At 52.1% G+C, this 23,137-nt stretch overlaps 1 protein-coding gene across 2 annotated transcripts in view; it reads left to right on the top strand.

Annotated features, from left to right (window-relative positions):
* Nucleotides 1-20,152, top strand: part of TTC12 (tetratricopeptide repeat domain 12) — a 38,248-nt gene extending 18,096 nt beyond the window's left edge. For both annotated transcript variants that reach the window (XM_023757926.1, XM_023757925.1), the window contains exons 7-20: nucleotides 510-570; nucleotides 970-1,158; nucleotides 2,073-2,142; nucleotides 2,973-3,061; nucleotides 5,325-5,493; nucleotides 9,891-9,983; nucleotides 11,301-11,361; nucleotides 12,088-12,225; nucleotides 13,231-13,329; nucleotides 13,764-13,832; nucleotides 16,300-16,401; nucleotides 17,794-17,893; nucleotides 18,815-19,040; nucleotides 20,024-20,152. In XM_023757926.1, the coding sequence (XP_023613694.1) occupies nucleotides 510-570; nucleotides 970-1,158; nucleotides 2,073-2,142; nucleotides 2,973-3,061; nucleotides 5,325-5,493; nucleotides 9,891-9,983; nucleotides 11,301-11,361; nucleotides 12,088-12,225; nucleotides 13,231-13,329; nucleotides 13,764-13,832; nucleotides 16,300-16,401; nucleotides 17,794-17,893; nucleotides 18,815-19,040; nucleotides 20,024-20,099 (1,542 nt within the window). In that variant the 3' untranslated portion in view covers nucleotides 20,100-20,152. The remainder of the gene's footprint in view (nucleotides 1-509; nucleotides 571-969; nucleotides 1,159-2,072; nucleotides 2,143-2,972; nucleotides 3,062-5,324; nucleotides 5,494-9,890; nucleotides 9,984-11,300; nucleotides 11,362-12,087; nucleotides 12,226-13,230; nucleotides 13,330-13,763; nucleotides 13,833-16,299; nucleotides 16,402-17,793; nucleotides 17,894-18,814; nucleotides 19,041-20,023) is intronic.
* Nucleotides 20,153-23,137: the final 2,985 nt, after the last annotated feature.

The following is a 23,137-nucleotide window of genomic DNA, read 5'->3' as shown; positions in this document are numbered from 1 at the left end:
AGAGCCCCTCACTCAAGCTTTCAAGCTGACTCTATATGCCCGGCTCTTTGCAGCCCTGTACCTTTAAGCAGGCATCTCTCCTTTCCTGTTCCCAATCTCTGTCAACAATGTCTCCAACTTTGTTTATTTCCTGACTCCCTTGGGCATATCCGACAGGTAGCCTCCTCTTCTCGCCCAGTGCAAATATCATATCTAAATTTCGTATTTGACCTCAGCCAGACATGATCCACAAGGATTTAGGAATGGAAATTTTCCATCACAGGCCATATGACCGCACTACTTTTTAAAAATAAATTTTGAAATAATACCCATTGCTTCGTAGACCCAGAGAAGCCTAAAAAAACAATGTCAGGTGCATGGTGTGCTCACATGCCTGTCTCCTGTGCTGGGAGCAGGAGGGACCAGAGGAAATAATGAAGCCAAGTCCTGTGATACCCGGTGTCTTTCTTATAATCACCTTCACCCGCTACCCACTTGTCAAGGTCTTGTGTTTGTTTGTTTTTTTCCAGTCTAGAGAGTGTTTTCAGAAGATCTTAGAAATAAACCCCCAGCTGCAGACACAGGTGAAAGGTGAGAATGTTCCTGCTGACGGCCTGACCTCTGCTCTGGCCCTCGGCTGCCTTCATGCCTTCTCTCCGAGGCTGCAAAGCCCTGCCTTGCCTGCATCCCATCCTCTGTGTTAACAGGCTGCCTGCGCCTCTCTCCTCTGCTCTCCAACTCAGATCTTTGCCTTCCTCCTTTGTACACACCACCCTTTAGAGCCTTTTGGATAGGGAATTCTGTTGTTGCATCCCCAATATTTTAAAGTTCTGGGTACAGACTATACACTTTTCCTAAAATTCTCCTTGCTGAAGATGAGTTAGAGTTATTTTAATGCATGTGCCTCTCAACGCCCCATCCTCACAGAGGTCGCTCCTTGTGTGGGAGCATCGGTGCCAGGGTTGTTTTGTTTCCCTTCTTGTTTGCTAGATTACGTGGATCAAGTGGATCTTCGGGAGAAGGCAGACCTCCAGGAGAAGGAAGCCCAGCAACTGCTGGACTCAGGAAAGAGCACAGCCGTGACGACCAGGCATCTCCTGGGGACTCTCTCCAAGCCCGACCAGAACCCCTTGTTCTACACAGGAGGCATTGAGATCCTGACTGAGCTGATGGAGGACTGTAAGCCAGAGACGTGTGGCCTCATGAATGTTGTCAGTGTGAAGGGGCGGAGTTTAGAGGTCAGAGACTCCCTTCCTTCCACGAATATTGATCGAAGACCTACAATAACGTAGGTGGGAAAGGGGGTGCACAAGAAATATACCCTCACCCCAGCCTCTCCTCAGGGCATGCATACACTCAACATCCATACAATAAACACCACACACATACAGTACAACACAAAACACACACACAGCATGCCTTCATTCTGTGCACACTTACTGACATCAACACACAACACAGCATGTATACACAACACATCACACCATATACTTATATCCACATAACATATACTGCATCTATTCACCCCTCGCACATGCTCCACACTTCCTACACATATCCACACACCCTTTGCATATCCCACACAATACCCCATATATACCCCAACCACCCTGTCTGACCCCCACACATCTCCCCAACCATAGAGAAATGGATAAATGGTAAGGTTCACCCCAGTTGCACTTAATGGTTGCTTAGGAGCTGTAAACAGTTTCAAAGCCACCATCAGCTCCCCTACTGATGAGCACCACACTGTTCTCTTTCATCAGTCCCTGTACGCAGCAGTCCCAGTCCCTGCCTATACGCAGCCGTCCCAGGCCCTGTACGCAGCACTCCCAGGCCCTGTACGCAGCACTCCCAGGCCCTGTATCATCAGTCCCTGTACGCAGCAGTCCCAGTCCCTGCCTATACGCAGCCGTCCCAGGCCCTGTACGCAGCACTCCCAGGCCCTGTAAGCAGTGGTCCCAGGCCCTGTACACAGTGGTCCCAGTCCCTGTACGCAGTGGTCCCAAAGCTCCTCTTCTCAGCCGGGGTGGTGACAGCTGGACAGCAGGCAGTTCAGGAGTCTGACATGGGCTCCTCTGACATTGTTTTAGGCACAGAGCGAACTTTATTCAGAACACACAATGGATTCAGTATCATCAGTGAGAATGAAGTCATAAGAAGGTAGGCATGTTTGTAAAGACAGCCAGTGTCAACGCAAGGAAAGACCAGCATTTCTCATGGAAGCAGACACTAATGACACGGGCAGAGACCTCACTGGATGAGCCCCGCGCAGTCACTATCGGTGGCCCCTGGCCAGTGCAGAGGTGCTGTGTGCACCCTGGAGCCGGAGCCTTGGGTAGTGTTAGTTATGCCACAGTGACTGCAGAGAAGGCCCCAGAACCTCCCAGGGCTTCTCCAAGCACTTCAAAGTCCGAGACACGACAGTGCTGCTGGCTTCCCATCAGCTGCAAGATTGCTGTTCGTTTCCTTCGGGAATTTTGCTGATCATATCAGGAAATGAGGTCAGCTGAGTCCTGGCTGCTCCCATCTATAATTTCATCTGAAGAAAGACCCATATGATAGGAGGCTGTTTGCTAAATTTATTTTTATTTTATTTTGCATTTCAGTTATTCTAGTGTAATTCCTGAGGTTTAGGATGCTACTGTGGGTTGGAGTCGCCAGCACATGTTTGCCTGCATGAGGAGGCCCATGTACCCTAAGTGGTGTGCTGGCCACCGTGCACAGGTCGTGTGTGACCATGGCCCTTGGCCCCTGGCTCAGACCCTCGCTGCCTCCCCTCCCCGCCCCCAGAGTGGCCTCCTCAGCCTGCATCCTTGTCTGGAGCTCTCAGTCCAGTGCCTCGCAGTCCTTTGGTCCTGGTGACCTGCAGCTCTGGATTATAGAACCACTTCTCACCCCATATTGTAGGTCTGTTGGTACAACGAAACCAGCTGAAAGGAAGATGAAGACTGAGTTCCAGTTTTTTTATTGTTCCCCCTTGTCCATTCCAGGTGCTTTTCCATGGCAGGAAAAGATGCAGTGGCAGAGACCCTGTGTGTGTCTGTTCTCAGGCTCTGGCAAGCCGTGTGCAGGGGGAACGGTAAGCCTGGCCTATCACACCTCATCACCCTTTTTAAAAAAAATATTTTATTGATTTTTTATAGAGAGGAAGGGAAAGGGATAGAGAGTTAGAAACATTGATGAGAGAGAAACATCTATCAGCTGCCTCCTGCACACCCCCTACTGGGGATGTGCCCGCAACCAAGGTACATGCCCTTGACGGGAATCGAATCTGGGACTCTTCAGTCTGCAGGCCGACGTTCTATCCACTGAGCCAAACCGGTCAGGGCACTTCATCACCCTTAATGCCCATTAATGCAGGAGCTGCGTGGGCAGACAAGTTCGTTCCCCCAGAGGCCGGGCCCTGGAGACTCGATGTCTGGACCTTCCCTCAGAAAAAAGCATATGGGTCAGAATCAAGGCCTGCACCCACTTATGTCCCTGGCACCCTTGCAGCACCATCCGCATGGCCGAGGCCACTGTCAGCGTGATGAGTGGTCTCAACTGGGGTTTTTGCTGACCACAGGACCCAGTTTAGCATCACGAGCTTTACAGTCTGCCAGGGCTGACCAGCAGCCCCTGAATGACGGGTGAACATATTACTCAGACACAGGTTGACTATGTAAGAGAGGGCTCAGGGGCCCCAGGCTTTAGTAGCCAGAGGAGCCTCTATTGTCTGCCTCATTAGGCCTTCATTGGAATTTTTATCTTTAGATACAATCAGTGAGGTGAGTAATCTTGGGAGGACACGTGTTTACACTGTCCTCTAGGCAAGGGCATCCAGGGGTTAAGCATAAGGATTCCAGTAAACACCCAGGGGTCTGCACATGCAGACTTGTTTGGAAAGGTCAAGGACTAATTAGGGGTGCCTTGCCTTCGATATTCCCCTGTCTCCCCAAAGTAGGAATTCCCCTTCCACACACTCCCTTTTCTCAGAATGTCCTCCTTACAACTTTCCAACCAAGTCCTGTGTGCTCCCCAACAGCGGTCATCTGCCACATCTGCCACATCTGCCACATCTGTGACACTGATCCGTGTGCAATAGCAGGACAGTGACGTGTGTGAGGAGTTCGCTTGCCTTCCGGACTCAGCGTTTTACATAGCAGCATCTTCTGGGGTTTAATACGTCTATAGAATCTGATCACTTTTGTGACCTTGATGCAAATAAAAAATTGAATCATTTCCATTATTTTATAAAAGATTGTATTTTTATAGGAAAAGATCTGACCTGGGACATAAACTCTGAAAATTAGAATAGTGGTAGCTGTGTCCCTTTTTCACAGGCTTCTGTGAGGAGCCAGCAATAGAGCTTGTGAATGTAGTTTGTAAACTGCTGAATATGAGATCATGTAATTTTTTTTCTTGATTTATTAGAGTGGAGGAATCATAGGTTCTAGAAAACTAGAGAAGCAGGGGCCTCTTTTACTGAAGGGCATGATACTCAAACTAGTATCATGACCGAGGGACTGCTTACAGGCCAGGACATGGGCCTGTGTGTGCACATTGCCGAGTGGGAGGGAAAAGCCAGGTGCAGTGTTGGGGGGTCACACTGGGAACAGGATTCATGCAGGGGTGCGGAGCAGCTCCTTTCGGGGAGGGCTTACCGGAGGAGCACAGGAGACGGGGACTTTCGTTTTCAGCTCTTCTCCTTCTGATAGTTTTTTCAGTTGTTCACAGTGAGCTCCTTTTCTGGAATAAGAAAAAATACATGAGCTGAACAAACGGGTCTGTTTCAGCGCTTAGCCTCATCCTCCACCTGCACCCCTGATGCCCTCACATTCACACGCCCAGTTAGAAGTGACCCAGCGAGAGGGGAAGACCCAGGGCCACTGCCTGGAGTGGCTTCCCGTGCGGGGAGGGGGCACGCTTTACTCTTGAGCGTTCTCATGGGACAGTCTAGTTTTCCCGCAAGGACTCTGGCCATTATATGCAGCTAAAAACAGTTCAGCTACTTTCTTCCCCTTTCCTCACATTTCCACATGACATACCAAGGAGCCTTTGACAAGAATGATACTAATGTATGTGTGCCAGTCCCTGCTGGAAGCGCCATCACGTAGTAACTCACTTAACCCTCTGTTAGCCGTCACCTTCCTCAGTTCACTGAGGAGGGAGCAGTTGCACAGGAGTTACTAGATCGGCTGAGGTCATCCACCTGGTCATTGAGACCAGCAGTCTGCTTCTAGAGTCCGTGCCCTTACACTTCACTATCCCAGCTCTCAGATGAGTGGAGAAGGATTGGAGGTGGGGACAGAACTGTAATCGCTGCCCGCGGTGCACAAGGCGAATGCCCCTGTGTCTTGCAGAGGAAAATGAGCGCCAGCTCGTGGCGCACCCTGGCTCAGGCAGGCTGCTGCCCTCCCTCTTGGCCTCCGGGGTCCTGCCCATCCGGCAGCAGAGCCTGGCCCTGCTGCTGCAGCTCGCCCAGACGAAGACCGGCCGGAGCCTGGTCATCAGCCACCTGGACCTGACCCGGTAAGGAAGGTCCGCCCGCGTCTCAGAGCATCACCTGCCCAGTGAAGGCAGCCCGTCTCCCTCTCACATCTCTGACAGGACAGGTGCCATCAGACTTTTCCTCAATCTGCAGTCTTTCCTCAGTCCCTTCATCACATGTTTTATTTTGTTTTGGTCTCCTTGCGTAAGTGTAGCTATAGTATCGTAAGCTTCCCTCCCCTAAGCTATCTTTGAATTGCTTGGGTTTTAATTTGAATTTTTCCAGTGTCTTGGAGAGTGGCATTTATGATCATCCCGGGAGTCTGCCTGCTCTCTTTAAATAGCCAGAAAGCCTTAGCTTATTACCTCAATGCCTGCTGTTCTCATTAACGCCCACCCCGACTAGACCAGAAAGCGAGGAATGTGCTCTCTGCAGTGAAACCAGACAGTTTGCAGCAGGCCGGGCTGCGTGCAGGCCCTGCGACCTCGCAGGGAGGGCTCACGCACATTCCTGCCAGGTGCTTTTTCCTATACGGTGCATTGACGGAACAAGTGGACAGTGACGGGAACTGGGAGGGCCAGTGCCACTTTGTGGAAAGAGCTAGGTTTTAGGTGCCAGCAGTCATGAGCCCAAACCCTTGCTTGTCTCTGTCTGCTATGTGACCCAGGAAAGTTACTTAGCCTTGATGAGCCTGGTGCCTCCCCTGCTTCACAGACTTTTGGTGAAGCTTAAGAGTGGTGATGCGTGGATGCCAGTTAAACATTTTCTGTTGCATTCGACAGAACACATGACCAAGAGGAGCTGGTCTTCTTTTCTCACGTAACAGCAGAGACCAGAGGTGGCATTGGCTGGTGGAATGGCTTCAAGGTGTCAGAGTCAAGGGCTCTGTCCTTCTCTTGACCCGTCCCTCATGGTCACACAGGCTGCTGCCACTCCAAGCATCACCTCCCGCTTTAGGACAGTTTAACACCAGCTGGGTCTGTCCCTTTATCAAGAGAAACAACTGCTTCTGTTTCTCTTTGGTCACATGCCACCTGTGATTGGAAAATGGTTCCGGCTTCCGCAGTCGAGTCAGGCAGGGTAGAAGGCGATGGCGGGGTCTCCGTGGGGTTCGCCAGCAAACAGCTTCAACCACAGTGAGGGACGTGGCCAGTGTCATGCCTGACACGTGGTGCGGACTCAACAATAACTTGATACTCATTTGCTCTCTCCAGGACCCATGCTCAGGTCCTAAACGGATGCGAAAGTGCATTTACTGTGCATTGGATCATTTCCTGATGTGTGGTCCATCTACAGGGACAGCTGCTTGCCAGCAAAGCAGAAAGCGCCAACAGTGAAGGAGATGAGGAGGGTGGGAAGGGGCAGCTGCTCTCTTCCGTCCAGTTAGGATGTGCACTCTCACACAGCGAGAAGCCTCGTTGTTCATGGCTCCCGGGACTAAAATCAAGATGATCTTAGGCTGCCAGCTCAGCTCCTCCTCTGTGCTGCTCAGCTTCATCAGCATCGTCTTCAAGAGCGAGGAGAACAGATTTTAATTGGCGGAGGAAGAATCGGAACTAACTGTAAAATAAGTGATTTGTGACAGAGGAACACTGAATTCACTCCCGAGGGCGTTGGGGAGTTGCAGAAACTTGAAGTTGCCTGGGGTGTTGTCAACTATTCAGCCCAGCCCCGCCCAGCACAGATGTCCTCTCGTGCGTGGTGTGCACGCTGCCCTCCAGGGAAGATTCCAGCTTCGAGTTAGTTTGATTAGGATGGACACTATCACAGCTGGTGGACTGAGGTCTTCTCCCAACTAACAAAAGGATGTGGCGCCCACCTCCCACAGGGTGTTCTGCTGATGGAAAATTACCTCCTTTCACTGAGCACAAACCTCCTGCCCCGTTCTAGTCTGGGACAACGCTGCTGCCGATACTGAAGCCTCCGTCAGTCTATCAAAGGCCTACAGAACACGTCATCTCTCCCACTTTGCAGGGCGTGAAGGAGCCTGGTCTTTTCCATGTTAAGCATCCTGGTTTCCCTCTGGACTTGACTTCCAGACCCTGCCTAGACAAGCCGCTGAGTAAAGGCAGTAGCACAGATGTGGGCGCTGGAGCTCACCTTCCTACAGACCCCACCCGATGGGCTCCTTTCTGCACTTTCTTCCCGTCACTGCCCATTTGGTCCTATCGATGTTATCTTCCTGGCCTCCTCCTACCCCTTGGCTTTTTCCTTCTCAGTTTCCTTTTTGAGCTCCCTTTATGCTGTCACCCTCCAAGTCAGGGACCCCAGGACCCTACCCTTGGCCCTCCTCTCACCGGTGCCCTTAATTATCACCCGTAAGTCGCTCTCTCTCAAAAGTGCTGGAAGAAAACCCCCTCTGCCCCTGGGCGTCTCCATCTCAGTACCATGAGTATCACAAACTTAATCATTCAGAAGTGGTTTTGCAAACCAGACCCTCTGCCTGCATTTTCTGTCTTCAGGGGTGGCATTTCCATCCCCCAGCTGCCTAAGCCAGCATCCTGAGGGCTCCCTGGATGGCTCCCTACATCTGTAAGACGATGGTGTATTGTCAGTCCTACCTTCTCAGCATCTCCTGCATTCATTTCCTCAGGCTCCCTCCCAATGTCCCTCTCCAGCCACTCTTCCTAGGTCACTGTGAACACCTCTCTCCTCTACTGTACATCTTATTCTGCCTCTGCCTTGGTTCACTCTTTAGTCTCGATAATCCATTTCCCCCCAATGGACTCCCTGCTTCCTATACTACCTGCCCCAATCCAGCCTCCACCCTGCCACCAAAGGGATTTGTCTAACGTGCACATCTGTCCTGTTAGTTTCCTACTGAAAATACTAGCATGACCATGCCTATAAGACTAGTTCTCCAGCTGCTGAGAAGTATGGTACCCAGGAGTCACCTGGGGACTTGGTTTAAGTGCAGCCTCCTTCCACTAGGCCAGTGATGGCGAACCTTTTGAGCTCGGCGTGTCAGCATTTTGAAAAACCCTAACTTAACTCTGGTGCCATGTCACATATAGAAATTTTTTGATATTTGCAACCATAGTAAAACAAAGACTTACATTTTTGATATTTATTTTATATATTTAAATGCCATTTAACAAAGAAAAATCAACCGAAAAAATGAGTTCTCGTGTCACCTCTGACACACGTGTCATAGGTTCGCCATCACTGCACTAGGCTGAGGTGGGCTCAAGAATCCGCCCCCCCCCCCCCACACACACACCCCACTACCAAGTAAGTCCTCTATCCGCCACACTGGGGACACCTCGTCCTGCAGGGCAGAGTGCAGACTTTCCAGCAGGCCACAGAAGGCCACTATGACAGGCTGGCCCTGTCCAGATCTCTAGCCTCGCCATTCCCTGTCCTCTCCTCACACACTAAGCACTCGCTGTGAGGACCTGCTGGCAGCCCCCAAATGTGCCCTGCTGTCTGATGCCACGTCGTCTTGGTGAATGCTGTGTGCTGTGCCTGGAATGCTCTGCTCCCCGTGTGCCTGACACTGGCCTGCAAGCTCCTTGGACAGTGCCCAGCAGGTGTCGATTGAATGAACAACGGAACAAAAAGCCAGCACTACACTTTCAAGTGAGAGCTAACATATCATCTGCTCTTTGAAGCCTTCATCGCCATCCTCCCACACCTCCCACCAGGTGGACTCTGTGCCCACTTGACATGAATTTGTTTCTGGCATATCACCCAAGTGCTTAGTCCTGCCCTCCCTGGACTGAGCACAGCACTGAGCGCACTGTGGGTGCTGAGTATGGGCCTGCTGGTTGCACAAGTGGCCCCTGCTTCGTCCTGGGCTGGTCAGTCTGTCAGGGCAACCTGGGGTTGCATTAGCTTTTTTTGGCAACTCCACCAGTCTCTTTGCTCATAATGGGTTTGCAGTTACCCAATAACCCTTGAATCTTGTTCATATGAACTAGTTATAAACCACGTCTACCAATTCTGTTACTTATGCAGAATTTCCAGCTCTAAGTGGAGGAGTTTGAGTTTCACTGAATTAAATTTTGTCTGATATATTCAGCAGCCTGTCAAAATCTTGTGAAGTCTTTATTCCATCCCCCACCTTATTAGGGAGCCCTCCTACTTTAGTCATTAGCAGATTAGTAGCATGCCATTTAGATGTCATTTATGTGATTGAACTTGGCCAAGCCAGAGTCACATGGCAGAAGCTCCAGCAATTCCTTCCTGTAGTCGTCTGATAATCAGTGAACTTGGGTTAAAACTGCTCAACCCTGGGACTGCACATGGTGGTAGAGCCACTCTGCAGGAGAGTCTGTGTCATGGATGGCCAGGAGCTGGGCTTCCTAGGGGGCATGGCAGGGCCACTCCAGCTACCTCACCTGCATCTGGCTCCTTCCTGGCCTTGCAAGGTGTCCCTGATGGAAATGCTGTCAGTTGGAGGACAGCCCACTCTGAGGTTGTACTGGATTTTTTGCAGATTATTAGAAGCCCTGGTGTCATTTCTTGACTTCTCAGACGAGAGGGCCACCTCAGCCATGGGACTGCTCACAGACTTGGCGCTGGAAGAAAGGTAACATTTATTTACAGAAGTTGACATCTCTCCTTAACTGTTGCTGACTGTCTGATAGTTTAGAATGTGCAGCATACAGGGAGGCTGGCCAGTGGGCATCGCAGGCTCACTGAGTAGGAGGGCTGATGCCTTCCTGGGCCGTGGTCAGCACTGCTGCTCCAGCCCCTCGGGGCAGGGGACCCAGTCCTCAACGGGGTTGGAAGCAGTAACGTACTTAAAACACATTAGACAAGCCTACTGTGTGTTGGAGAAGCTTCTTCCCCTTAATCAGCACCTAATGGGAACTGCCTAACGAATGTGTACTGAATAGATGTGAGTGAGGGAGAGAGTGCACAGTAAAATGGAGCCTCCTCTTGGGTTGCCAGTGGCATTATGGGTAACCATCCCCCCTGCTTTTTTTGGCTTAGCTACTGGGGAATTCAGTAAAGGTCTTACATTTTTCATAATTCTTAAGTGTTGTTGTTTTTTTCAGTGTCTCTTGTTTTTTGTTTAATTTCCTCACCACCTTTAGAACATCGTGCTTAGAAATGATCATGAGAGAGTGCTGCTTTGCTCCTGGACAGGCCCTCGGCACAGGCTGGGGACTCAGTAGCTGCTCTGGTGTGTGGAGATGCATGTGTAGCATGTGGAGACATGAGTGTAGCATGTAGGGACGTGTGTGCCATGTGATGTGTATAACATGTGGAGACATGTAACACATGGATATGTGTTTGTAATGTGGAGATATGCGTAGCATATGGAGATGTGTGTAGCGTGTGGGTGTGTGTAGAGGTTTGTAGCATGTAGAGGTATGAAGCATGTGGAGACGTGTGTGTAGTGTGCAGAGATGTGTGTAGCATGTGGAGACACGTGTGTAGCATGTAGAAATAGTGCACAGCATATGGAGACACGTGTAGCACTGGAGGCACATGTAGCACTGGAGGCACATGTGTAGCTAGGTCTCCTTATGGCTGTGCCGAGGAACCATGCTTGCACTGCACTTCCTGTTTACACAGCACACAGCGCAGACTCGGAGCGAGGGGAGGGCAGGGGGTTGGGAGGTCAGTTCAGCAGAGCCTAGGGATTCCAGCACTTTCTGCATCAGTGCTGCCATCTGAGACCTGATGTTTAACATCAAAGGCAATTCTTCAGACTTGGAGAGATGAAAGTCGCGTCATATACCTGGGGCATTCTCTTCTGTTTCCGAATGAGTCATCCAGGCACATGGCAAACACAGGGGCCCAGAGGTTGTGTCTGTTCACCCCGTCCCCTGAGACTGCATTTCTCCTATAGCTTGTACAGTGTGGAGCTAAATCACGGCTGGTGTTCTCCCAACAGATTCCAAGTCTGGTTCCGGGCCAACCTCGCAGGTGTTCTCCCGGCTCTCAGAGCCGTGCTGGTGAGCAGGTCTTGGTTTCATCATCTCTGACTCTCAGGGGCATGAGCAGTTTAAACACAGTCACACTCCAGAGCGCCTGTTGACTCTCAGGTTCAGGAATCATTTATTCACAGCTGGAATTTACACAGTTCTTATTAAAACAGCGCTAGCTGGGCCAGGTGGAGAGGGCACATGCAGGCTCATCGCGGGGGAGGAAGAGCTGGACATGGCCTCTGCGTCTGGGGTGAAGGCAAGAGAGTGTTCAGGTTAATCAGTCCCCTGTGATCCCAAGTCTGGTCATAAGGACTGTGTGCCACCCTGAATGAAAGTTGTCCAGGTCAGGAGGGCGAGCGTGGCGATCTGAGCTGGGGAGGCAGGGAAGAGCAAGGGGGTGGGGGAGTTCGAGGAGAGCATGCTGGGACTAGTCCCTGTCCCTGGGGAGCCACGTCTCAGGGGACCTGAGCACGTCCACGGCCCAGTCTTTCAGACGTGGAAGTGGAAGCTCTGCTGTCCAGGCTGGTTGGTGGTATCCCTGAGATGAGCCCAAGGCCTCTCTGTTCCAGGCCACGTGCTTTGGGGTTAACCCATGTGCCTCCACCCTGGTGCCAGCATGACCCCATTGATGCCAGTGTGACGCTGCACTCTCTGGTTCCCAGGCGTTTTGGTGCACGAGGGGTGCCTCTGGGGATGACGCTGGCATCATCTGCCTGCTCTCTGCACATTTGCTTTCTCATGATTCTCTTTTAGAAGCGAGACCCCAAGGAAGTCAACACCTCAGCTCTCAGCCAGTGTGTTGCCATCATGGGGAACCTCAGTACTGACGCTGCCACCAGAAGACAGATGTCTGCCTCTGAGGAATTTGGGGATGCTTGCTTGGGCCTCATGGTATTTTAGCTTTTCTCCTTAAGGCTGGTCTTCCATCTGCTTTGGGGGTGTTGGCTTCTTCTTCATTATCTAAATCTTCTAAAAATTCTGTTTGAGAGGGCTGGAGCCAGTGGCTTCTTCCTTCTATAACCACAGATTTTATGGGCGGCCGACCTCAGCAAGCCTCCACATCATGTCTCATTCACCCTGGAGAGCCTTGAAGGGTTTGCTGGCGGAGTTGGCTTGACCACCCATTTGAGCAGCTCAGTCTTCAGTGTAAACACAGGACCAGGTTGAACCAGGGTCACATGGCAGAGGCACAAGAGACTCCTTGGGAGTGTTCCACACTACACTAACTCATAGACTGGTCTCTAATCTTCCAGCATCACGTAGGTTCATGACATTGGCAGTGTAAGCAGTGTCAGTAATGCTGAGACCATTGCCAAGGGAAGATGACTTCAAAAACTACAAGGCAGCCCTGGCTGGTATGGCTCAGTTGGTTGGAGCATTGTCCCATACACCAAAAGGTGGCAGGTTTGATCCCCAGTAAGGGTGTATACGGGAGGCATCAGATAGATGTGTCTCTCTCCCTGTCCCTCTCCTTCTTCCTCTCCCTCTCCCTTCCTCTCTCTCTAAAATCAACTAAATATAGAAATATATATTTATATATATAAAAGCCTAAGTGACTGTTACGACCAGTTGACCAAACGACCAGCGACTGGTCGCTATGATGCACACTGACCACAAGGGGGCAGATGTTCAACACAGGTCAGTGCGCTCCCACAACCAACCTCCCGCAGCCAGCCACCCTCCTGTGGTCCCTCCCCAACCCACACCCCGCCCGCCTCCGGCCTACCGGCCCCGATCAGCCTGATTGCCGGCCAGGCCAAGGGACCCCAGCCATGCATGAATTCATGCACCAAGTCTCTAGTATACTAGTATGTGTGTGTGTGTGTGTGTGTGTGTGTGTGTGTATAAAAGCTGCATGACAGAAAGGTCATGGGTTACCTTGTTTTGTTTTCAAAGGCCAGGTGTGAGGAGGATGTAGATCTGTCCAGAGACGTCATATATGCACTCCTGGGACTCATGATGAACTTGTGTCTTCAGTCCCCCTTTGTCTCTGAGGTACAGTATTCTTTTCTCCCTAACTTGAGCCCTGGAACAACCTAAACACATTCTGTTGCATAGACTGTTCTCATTTTCACCAAGAGCTAGAAACCCCTAGAGCCAGCACGGGCAGTGGGACTGGGAAATGCTGGGGGACGCTCTCTCTGCTTCACTGAGGGATACATGAGTCACTTGATCAGGTGCTCATTCAGAAAAAATTGAGTGTGCAGGATGAGCACACTGCTAGGTCCTGCATTTACAAAGTCAGATAAAATGTGGTTCCTACCCTTAAGGTATGGTGCCCTGTAGTGAGAGGAGAGCAGTAGGTGTTGTGAGGGAATGTGGTGGTGAACAGGAGGGTGGTCAGCTCTCATCAGGGCTCAGAGGGAGCTCCATCAACGACTCTGATGACCAGAGCATTCACAGCCCTGTCTCTGTCCCCATGGCTGCAGGTCTGGGCCGCGGAGGTGAGCAGGAGGTGCATGTTGCTACTGAACAGCCAGGATGGAGGAATCCTGACAGTAAGATCAGGAGAGCCAGAACAGCATCCTTTGTTCTCCTTCGTGTTGTTGTAATGTCAGTGCATCTTACCCTTTCAAAGGCATCACACCTTTGATATTCTGCCAGCTCTGAGGGATGGGGAGGGCACGCTCCTCAGAATCGTGCCCATAATCACACAATCCTCAGACTTGCCTTCAGCTTCATGGGATTTGGTGACCACTGCCCAGCACCCATCTGTGGAGCCGCCTAGAGTCCAGGAGCCCTTTGGTGTCTGGTTTGGAACTTATCTGATTTGTCCTATTTCAAGATATCCTTGTGCAAATGGAATGGGTCATGCAATTTTATGTAGAATCTCTTTTCCATGATCAACAGAACCAAACCCAGGTTTTCAAGCCAGTGATCCCGGAGGCTGTTTAAGCATGCTGGCCTTAGCCCCCTTGGAGGTAGATGCTGGAATGGCTTTTAAACTCCGTTTCCATTTGGATAAGAAAACCGAGAAGGCGGACGGGGAGCACAGTGTGTCAGGGGATACTGATGTGGTTCAAGAGGCTATTTGCCAGAATCCCAGGATGTGGTATAAATGCACATTAAGAATTACCCCAACTTTCCCGCCTAGTAGGGCCCCAAAGCCTAGAAAAATCACTGGAGTCACATTCAGGGCACCCTGGGAAGCCAGCCCTTCAAAGGTCACAGACTGGAGGCCGGTTTCAGGATGGGGGTGAAGGTTCTGAGTAGACCCAGAGCATCCTATTTGGAGCTGGCATGCCCACACTTCCCTGAGGTCAGTTCCGGCATTGTAGCGGGTTTTTAACCTGGGCTCCAGGAACGCGTGGTAAGTCTGCAGTTCCTTGGAACCCACTGCGATTGTATAGAAAATTCTAAGTGTATGTGCATTTTCATGGGTGGGGGGCAGCACAACTTCCATCAGATCCTCAGAAAGGATCCATGACCCCCAGAGTGGTGAGCACCATTGTTGTTGGGTATTGGATTTTCTGGATGGTCTAAATCTGGGATGGGGAACCTTTTTTCTGCCAAGGGCCATTTGGATATTTATAACATCATTCTTGGGCCATACCAAATTATCAACTTAAAAATTAGCCTGCTATATTTGGTCAGACATTTAATTAACTCACCCCTAATGCCTTGGCAGGACCAAGCAACATGATTCTGTGGGCCTTCCATGGCCCACAGGCTGTATAGTCCCCACCTCTAGTCTAAACCTAAAGCTAGGCCAGCACTAGCTTTTTGCTAACCATTCAGGACTCTCTTGGCCAGACTTTCCCAGGACTCTGCATGTGCCACAGTTAGGGGCAGCAGCTTCAGCAAGAGAATCGGTCCTTCCTTAGGGTGCTCTCTACTGTCTCGAGCCTGGAAAGAGACCTGTGCTGCCAGCTGTGGAGACATTCCAGCCCCCGAGGGAAGCAAGACTGATGTCGTGCTAACACAGTCTATGCCTTCTCCCTCTGAGACCTCTTAAAACGAGACTACAGGCATAGGGGGAAGGAGAAACCCACATCAACAAAGTGAACAGGCAAGAGGACACCAGTGGGTCAGGAGAGGCAGAGCTGGAGAAACTTGGGTGTAGAGCACAGACTGAGGGGCACAGCGCTGGGAAGGGACCCTGGAGGAGATGGCACCTTCCAAATGCCAGGTGCAACAGGGCAGCAGTGGGAGCCTAGGGGACTGCACTCGGCAGCCCCCGTCTGTCCCCCGGGCACAGAATCTGAGCACGTTTCTTCAGAGGTACCGGGAGACCGGAGAAGACGTGTGTGCTGTCTAGTATCTGGGGGTGCCACCTGCCACTTTCTCACCAGCTTCCCATAAACGGAGCAGGCCCAAACATACCGTGTTATCTTTTTGATAAGTGTGATCGGCAGCTAAGGGTCCCCAGACATTTCAGGAAAGCCATACACATAAATAGAAAAACCACAATAAACAGAAAAATTGACCAGAAAAACAAACAAACACAGAGATGGTGTAGGAAAAAGCAAAAAAGTAGTAACTATTATCTGTATCCTCAGAAAAATTCAAAGTAGTATTATAGCCAAATTGTAGTAATAGCTTTCTATTTTAAAGAATTAGAATGGGAAGTCTCCCAGAGAATAGAACAAAAAGACAGATTCAGAACAAATAAAGGAAAAGCTAAAAGACCCAGAGGATCAATCCAGGAAGGCTGCCTCGGGCCTGGTACCAGCACCGCGGTATGGCCAGGGCTTACAAAAGGAGAACTGGGTGGCCTGTGTGAAGCAGAAATGAGCGGAGCCACGATGCTCCAGGGACAATGTTCGCAGCCCTTTGAATGGCCTACCTGGCAGCTGCATTAAAAACAACAGTGCTTGCTACTTGGCCATGACATATTTTTAAGATCAAGGTGCAAATTTGGCTTCCAATGTTAATGGTTGTTTCACCTCCCCCTGGTTCACTTGTAAAGGTCCTCAGCATGTCTGAAAGGAACTTTGAGTTACCCTTCACTTTCTGCTTCCCTAGAGAGCTGCTGGCGTTCTCAGCCGCACCCTTCCTTCCTCCGTGGAAATCGTCGCGGAGGCCCTGAGAGCAGGAGTGGTGAAGAAAATGATTAAGTTCCTGAAGGTAAAATGCCGTCATTGCTCACAATCTCTGGAGCTTCCAGGAACGTCTTATTTTATTTGGGGAACAGAAGTGAGGTGCCGCTATTGCACCCCTGCTAGATTTCAACCTTGAATGGGGATTCTCTTCTGTGTGTCCACCCAGACTGTGCTCTGAGCATCAACAAAAGAGTGGAGAATAGATAAGTAAACTGTTCCCCGACTGGGTGGCTCAGTTGATTAGAGCATCATCCAGATATGCCGAGGCTGTGGGTTCCATCTCTGTTGGGGTCACGTACAAGAATCAACCAATGAATGCAGAAACAGGTGGAACGACAAATTCTCTCTCTCCCCCTCCCTCCTTGTGTTCCTCTAAGTAAGTAAGTAAATAAATTAAATAGGTAAACTGTCCATTAAGTACATATAGAAACCCTGTGTCCGAGCCTGTCTTACACATGCATGGCCTCTGTCCCGGAAAACGATGGTCTGAGTAACTCTCACCAAGGTTTCTCAGCCTCTTACTCTGCTCGAGTTTTCCCGCTCCCGGCGCTTTATCCAGTTGTCTGGAGGATGGAGGATGTAACTCCACTGTGAGATACGCAGGGTGCAGTTACAAAAGGATGTAACGAAAGGCTGTTCAGGTTTCCCTGTGATATGAGTGCAGTGAGTCTGAGCGAGTGGGTACAACAGGTAACCAGACTCACCCGGAAGGGCGAGGGGACGCATGTAGCTGCCATCTCTGATCCCTCCCGCGATAGCTATGCCCAGGAGGGTCACTCACCCGTGAGTGTGGTGACCCCGTGGGAGACTTCCTCATAAAACTCGGGGCTTACAGAGCCAGGAAGCATGCTTGCTGTGGGGCTGCCGCGCTGGGTCAGGGACAGTATTGAGAGGGCAGGACAGGGTAGTCTGAGTTTCGGCTGCCACTCGCATGATGACTGTCATTCACTCTGGACAACTCTTGCAAACCTGCCAGAGGCTGCCGATTGCATGCACACCCGTGGTATTATGCATGCATATATGCACCGTGCTTTAGGTTATGATTTGACAGTTGTCACCTCGTAAAATGATGTAGGTCCCTGATGTTCTCTGTGCAGGCCTGGCAACCTTGGCAAGTCAGCCCTTGTTCTCAAATCCTGCAGTGAGCGGGTCCTTCTCAGCCACTCTCACAAAGCCTTGCCAGGCGATTCCTCAGGTGTACATGTCAGGCCTGCACCCCCTGGTGTGGGCTGTGCTGGGGAGGGGGTGAGTGCCACTCCCTCCGCAGGGCCACGCTCCTCTGGAAGTGCGCCCGTTCTCAGTGGGCCTCTCTTTTAGACGTTAGGACGCCACGAGCAAGTCACAGCTGCTCACTGTGGTTTCTGCCAAGAACAGTTGCAGGATTGATGGTATTTTTCTAATTTCATTCGCAATCTAGGCGGGAGGCCAGACCGCCTCGCGTTATGCCGTGAAGACCCTCGCCATCTGCACCAACAGTTGCCATGAAGCACGAGAGGAAGTGATAAGACTGGACAAGAGTAAGTGATGCTTTCGTTAAGCGGAGCCCACACCCCAGAGGTTAGTCATCCTTGAAGCTGCAAAGGGAACCGCAGCTGAGCAGAAAGGAAGGACTTAGTGGAAAGCCGCTACCTCTCCCCGGCCTTCAGCTGTGCTTACACTGTCAGATGTCATCTCACCTCCAGCTCGGAAAGCATTGAATTAGCCTTGGGCTGCGCACAGGTAGCAGGCCCAGGCTGCAGACTCAGGTAACAGGGTTGAAGCTGGGAGCTACCGCCTGTCGCCAAGTTAAAATGAAATTGTTTCTAAAGCATTCTGCTTAGACCGACCGACCTAACATGGGTTCTCCTCTTTCACCAGGGGAGGGGGAGAAACAGGTTCAACTTTTAGTGAGCAAGGACAGTCACCGGAGTCTGAGCCCAGCTTTGCTCTGGTAACTGAGATCGGCTACAGTCATTGGTAGCAGGGTTCCCAGGCCAGGCAGCCTGCTGCTGTTCTCCTTACCCCTCCCCTGGAATGTGCCAGGAGGGGACTCACCAGGGCCCCTCCATGCAGGCAGGAACCTTTCTTCTGGGCCCTATTGCTTGCCCTGCAGCCCAGGATGCAGGCCGGTGGCCTCCCACTCGGGGCTGTCAGGTGGAGAGTAGAGGTTAAGGCTGGAGACTTTAGAGAAGACAGCCCTGCGTGCCTGCCACGCAGCATTCACCCACTCCCATCAGTGTTGTGCCAGACGCTGCCCAAGGCCTCTGCAATATGTCAGAGACACACACCGCAAGGAGCCGATGGCACTCAGTACACTTTTGCTAAATGAGGGAGTGACATGCCCTTTCTCAGAGCTTCTGGGCACCTCAGCGTCCACTGACACCTCCTCGCGCCGTCCATCCCTCTGCCAGCCTCCTGCTTGGGATTTGGAGGGACCGATGCCTGTTCTCCTCCTGCAGACTTCAGTGTTCTCATGACGCTGCTCGGCTCGGAGGATGAGATTCTGGTGGGCAACGCCGCCCTCTGCCTGGGGAACTGCATGGAGGTGCCCCAGGTGGCGTCCTCCCTGCTGAAGACGGACATCGTGCAAGTCCTGTTGAAGCTCGCAGCCCGCGATGTGGGGGAGAGGGCTGTGTCGCTGAACGCAGGGATCGCTCTGGGGAAGCTGTGCACGGCCGAGCCCAGGTGTGCGGGGCCCTTGGTCATGTTTCAGAACGAGCAGGCGCCTGCATGGCTGGGCTCTGCCCCAGGAGCCCTGGTTCCTTCCCTGCAGACAGGGTTGGGCCCTGATAGCTGCCTCTTGGAAGAAGCCTTCCCTGAGGGAACTGGGGGCCCTCAGGCTCCACCCAGAGAGGGAAGACTTTTATCTGACAGGGCCCTATGCAGGTGCCTGCTTCCTTCCATTGTCCTCTCTGATTCCACTCCCTCATTCTCCATCTTCCTCTTTCCACTCCTCCTTCCTCTCCCTGTCACCATCTCTCCTCTCTCCCTCCTTCTTTCCCCTCTACTTTTCCAAAAAGAGTTAGCCCTCCCCTCATTCTTGTCTGCCCAGGGCCTGAGCATATGGGAGAAGGTCCAGTGCTCATAACATTCTCCTGCTGGAGCAAACCAGCATGAGACGTGGACAAGCCAGGGCAAGCCAGCTCTGCTCTAACCGCGTCCACTGCTCCTGTTTACCTCATACTCTGTTCTTTCTGATGCGTTTAAACGTTTAAACTCCTAGTCATTCACGCTCCCAGCAGGTCCCACCGTGGCTGCATGACAGAGCCCTGAGCCCCGGCATAGAGGGGGTGCCTCCCTTGGCAGGGAGGGTGCACCCTCAGGCCTCTGACTCCTCCTCCGTGGAATGAGAGGGTTGGCTTGGATGGCATCCAAGGTCCTTTCAAGTTCTGTCTGGTTGTTCAAACGGGAGGAATAGAGAGCCTTTCTTCCACAGAAAGTATGGCACGTTAGCTAGTGTGAGCTCAAAGTTCCCGAGAGCAGGTGCCATTGGATCAGCTGTCACACCCGCCACTCAGCGAGAGTGTTGGCAGTGTCTGCGGGCCTCCCTGAGGGCTCCAGGGCCCCAGCCTCGGCCCCTTGCCCCCTCCCCGCCAGGGCTAGTGAGGGGCGGCCTGGGCTCAGCAGTCCGCACACAGGTCCTGGAGCTTGTGTTCTCATTACGACAGGTTTGCTGCTCAGCTGAGAGAGCTTCATGGACTAGAAATTCTCAACTCCACCGTGAAGCACATCCAGGATTCTTGAGACACGTGTCTGTGCAAACCCACAACTGCACGCCCTGGGTTGCTCCTGGTTAATAAAATCCTAAAATAGCCACTCGAGAACCAAATACTGACTTTCCGAGTCTGTGCCTGCGGTTTTCATTGGTAACAGGAGAGTGGGCACGAGGCCAGCTGCCCAGCGGCCTGTTCTGCAGAGGCTGGGCTCCAGCAAGCGAAAGGCCAGGCATCGTGTAAGTGACGGTTCTAGATGGGAGCTGTGTTCTGCCAGCCTCCCCCTCCCCGTCTGGGTCGTTCCTGGAAGTGCCGCCTGGTGCCCTCCTCCAGCCCGACTGTGCGCACCCCATCCTGTGTGTCACTAACTCACAGATGCAAACTCATTTCCCTAACCCACCTGCACTCTCACCCCATGCCCAGAAGCCCCTGCTCCCCTGCCTCTGCCCTAGGTCCACTCTCAGACTGCTGGGGCCACCTCTGCACCCCAAGTCCCTAAGTGAAAAGTCCAGTAAGTGACACGACTCTTCCACTTCTCAGTACACGTACCTGAGCGCTGTAGGGAAGGAGGCGGGACCTGTATGGTACAGTGAACACCAAGAGTCCCAGACCAAAGTCCCAAAGACTTATGGTCCTACCCTACTTCCTGGCAGCTGTGTGACTTTGGGCAAGTCACTTAACCACTCTGAGCTTTGGTAGCTGCTTCTGTTAAAACTAGAATAATACAGGTCCAGCCTATCTCCTGTATTGCTGTGAAGATTAAACGACACTTTAGAAGTAAAGGAACTTTGGGAATTACAAAGTGCTACACAGATAGGACATTGTCAGGCTCCATCTTGAGGTCAAGGGAGTTGACTATGATGTCAGCTGGATTACATTTGAGTGGCCTGGGAAGGGGTAAAACACAGGTCCTTTAAGGAATCGGAGCTGGACCATTTCTGGACCCTGCAGGAAAGGAAATCTTCCTCCTAGATTTTGTTCATCATACCCAAGAAACGGTTTTTCACAAATCAGGTGGCTCTTAGCTTCCATGAAAAACTTTGCTCCTGAAGCCAAGATAGGTCACTGGCACTTGGGGGGCTGGAGTGAAATCAATAGCCCCGAGACCCTCCCTGTGGGCCCAGGGAACCACGTGGGGCTGGAGCAAGCTGGCGGGGCTGTGATAGCGCCGTCACACTGGCCCTGCGTGGCAGGCAAGTGACAGGCCACAGGAGAGGCCAGGAGCTGCCCACTCAGTCCCATCACGCAGACACACGCACTTGAAGAGGGAACTGAATGGCACAGGGAGACGGCTTGATGCTAACAGAGCACAGAGAAGGAAATTGAAGGCTGCAAAATGTGCTGTTTGGGGAGAGAATCCTGTGGAGCTTTAAAAATGGAAAGGTGCCCGTGTGCATAACCAGCAGGCTGTCGCCTCTACTGGAAATCCCGGCCCCTCCTCCCCCTCTTTAGCTGCACTCCTCCTCCCCGGCTCTTGAAAATGGCTATTACACATCTAATCTCTTCCCCGGAGAGTGGGGAATGTCGAATTCTGTTACTATCTTTGCAGCAGCAATGTTCTCTGCTGCGGAGGAGGGTCTGGCTGCACCGGGAGCTCCCTCCTCGCAGGTGGAAAGATGGTTTACATCCCGCCGTTCGCCTTCTCCAGTGCGGGGCCGGCCCTCCAAGTCTTGTTACCGCTAACCCATGGGACATACAGGACTCCTGGCGGCATGGAAAAGCCACTTCCGCATTGAAGACGGGCTCACCGCTTCGTGCCAGGAGCCACTGCACCGTCCTTCCCACCCTCGGGTCACGGCTTATTCTGGGAGAGCAGTGCTGGTTCCACAAGCAGAGGCGCTGGCATTGCCCACCTTAAGGAGGATGTGACCGAGATGGAAGCTGATAGCCACCCGGAAGCCCCGCAGAGGCGCGAGGGAACGGTGGTGACCAGCCGCCCGGGCAATGTGGCATGGCAGTTTAGAGGACAGCAGGCAGGACTGAGGGTCGATGTTGGGAGAAAGTAGCAGGAAGGGGCAGGACATGCTACCCTGGGCCAGGACACTGCTGTCAGCAATTTCCCAGGATCTGTGAGGACAAGGCCAGATGACATTCAATCTTCCACGATCTTTTCCAAAATACAGTCCCACTTCCTAAACGCCTGGAAAATGCAGGCTCTCTAGAGGGCCCCGTCATTTACTCTTAGTTCACTCCCCACTCACCCCCTTCCCCAATACCAGGGGCTCTCGGTCCTCAGGGGCTGCAGCCTGCAGGCCTGCAGAGAGAGGCTGAGTCCTGCCCACGCCCTGAGCATGGGCTCTGCACGGGGCACAGTCACATGTGCCTAGTGGTCCTGCCACAGAGAGACCCTGAGAGGTAGGTGTCATCTCAGCTTCACTCGCCCAGATTCACAGGACCAATAGGCAGGGGAGCCAGACTGTGGCCCAGCCTGTGTGTAACTTCTGCACGTAAAACATTCCTCCATTTCCTACACGTGGCATTAGGAAGAGGGATCCGATTTCCTGCGCCTCCGTTTCCTTTCTGACAAAGTGGGAGCATTTGTAAGATACCTATGGAGTTCTGTGGATTGGACATAACATATGACTCCCCTGGCATCGGTCACTGGAAAAATAGAAGGCATTTACTTAAGTGACTATTATTTTTAGGCAAGAAATTACCATGAACTCACTATCTGCCCCCTCCCACCCTCACATTTCTGCTCATCCTTTTAATGCAGGCAAGCGCTTACCTGGCTGTTCCGTCTGCCTTTCCCTCTTTCCTGTACCTGGTGGCAAACATAGGGATCCTTCAAGACCCAGCTGCCTACCACCTGCCTTCCCCTCCTCCCTCTGAGGTACCAGACCAGGCGGGTTGAGGTTTGAGCACACCCAGGGCTCACCAGTGGGTGGCAGTGTGCCTGGCCAGGGACCCTGTGAAGGGGTGGGGGGGGGGCGGGGGGCATTTACATCAGCAAGGCCTCATGGGCAGTGGACTGGGGGCCAAACACTGAAGGGCCGTAGTTGCTAACGTCCATGCCCCAAAGTCCTCTCCCCAAACAGATGTCAGCTGTTAGTCCTCAATTTAAAACCA

Source organism: Myotis lucifugus, unplaced genomic scaffold, assembly GCF_000147115.1.
Source record: "Myotis lucifugus unplaced genomic scaffold, Myoluc2.0 scaffold_117, whole genome shotgun sequence".
In the NCBI taxonomy this organism is placed as follows: domain Eukaryota; kingdom Metazoa; phylum Chordata; class Mammalia; order Chiroptera; family Vespertilionidae; genus Myotis; species Myotis lucifugus.
This window is presented reverse-complemented; position numbering and strand designations above follow the sequence as displayed.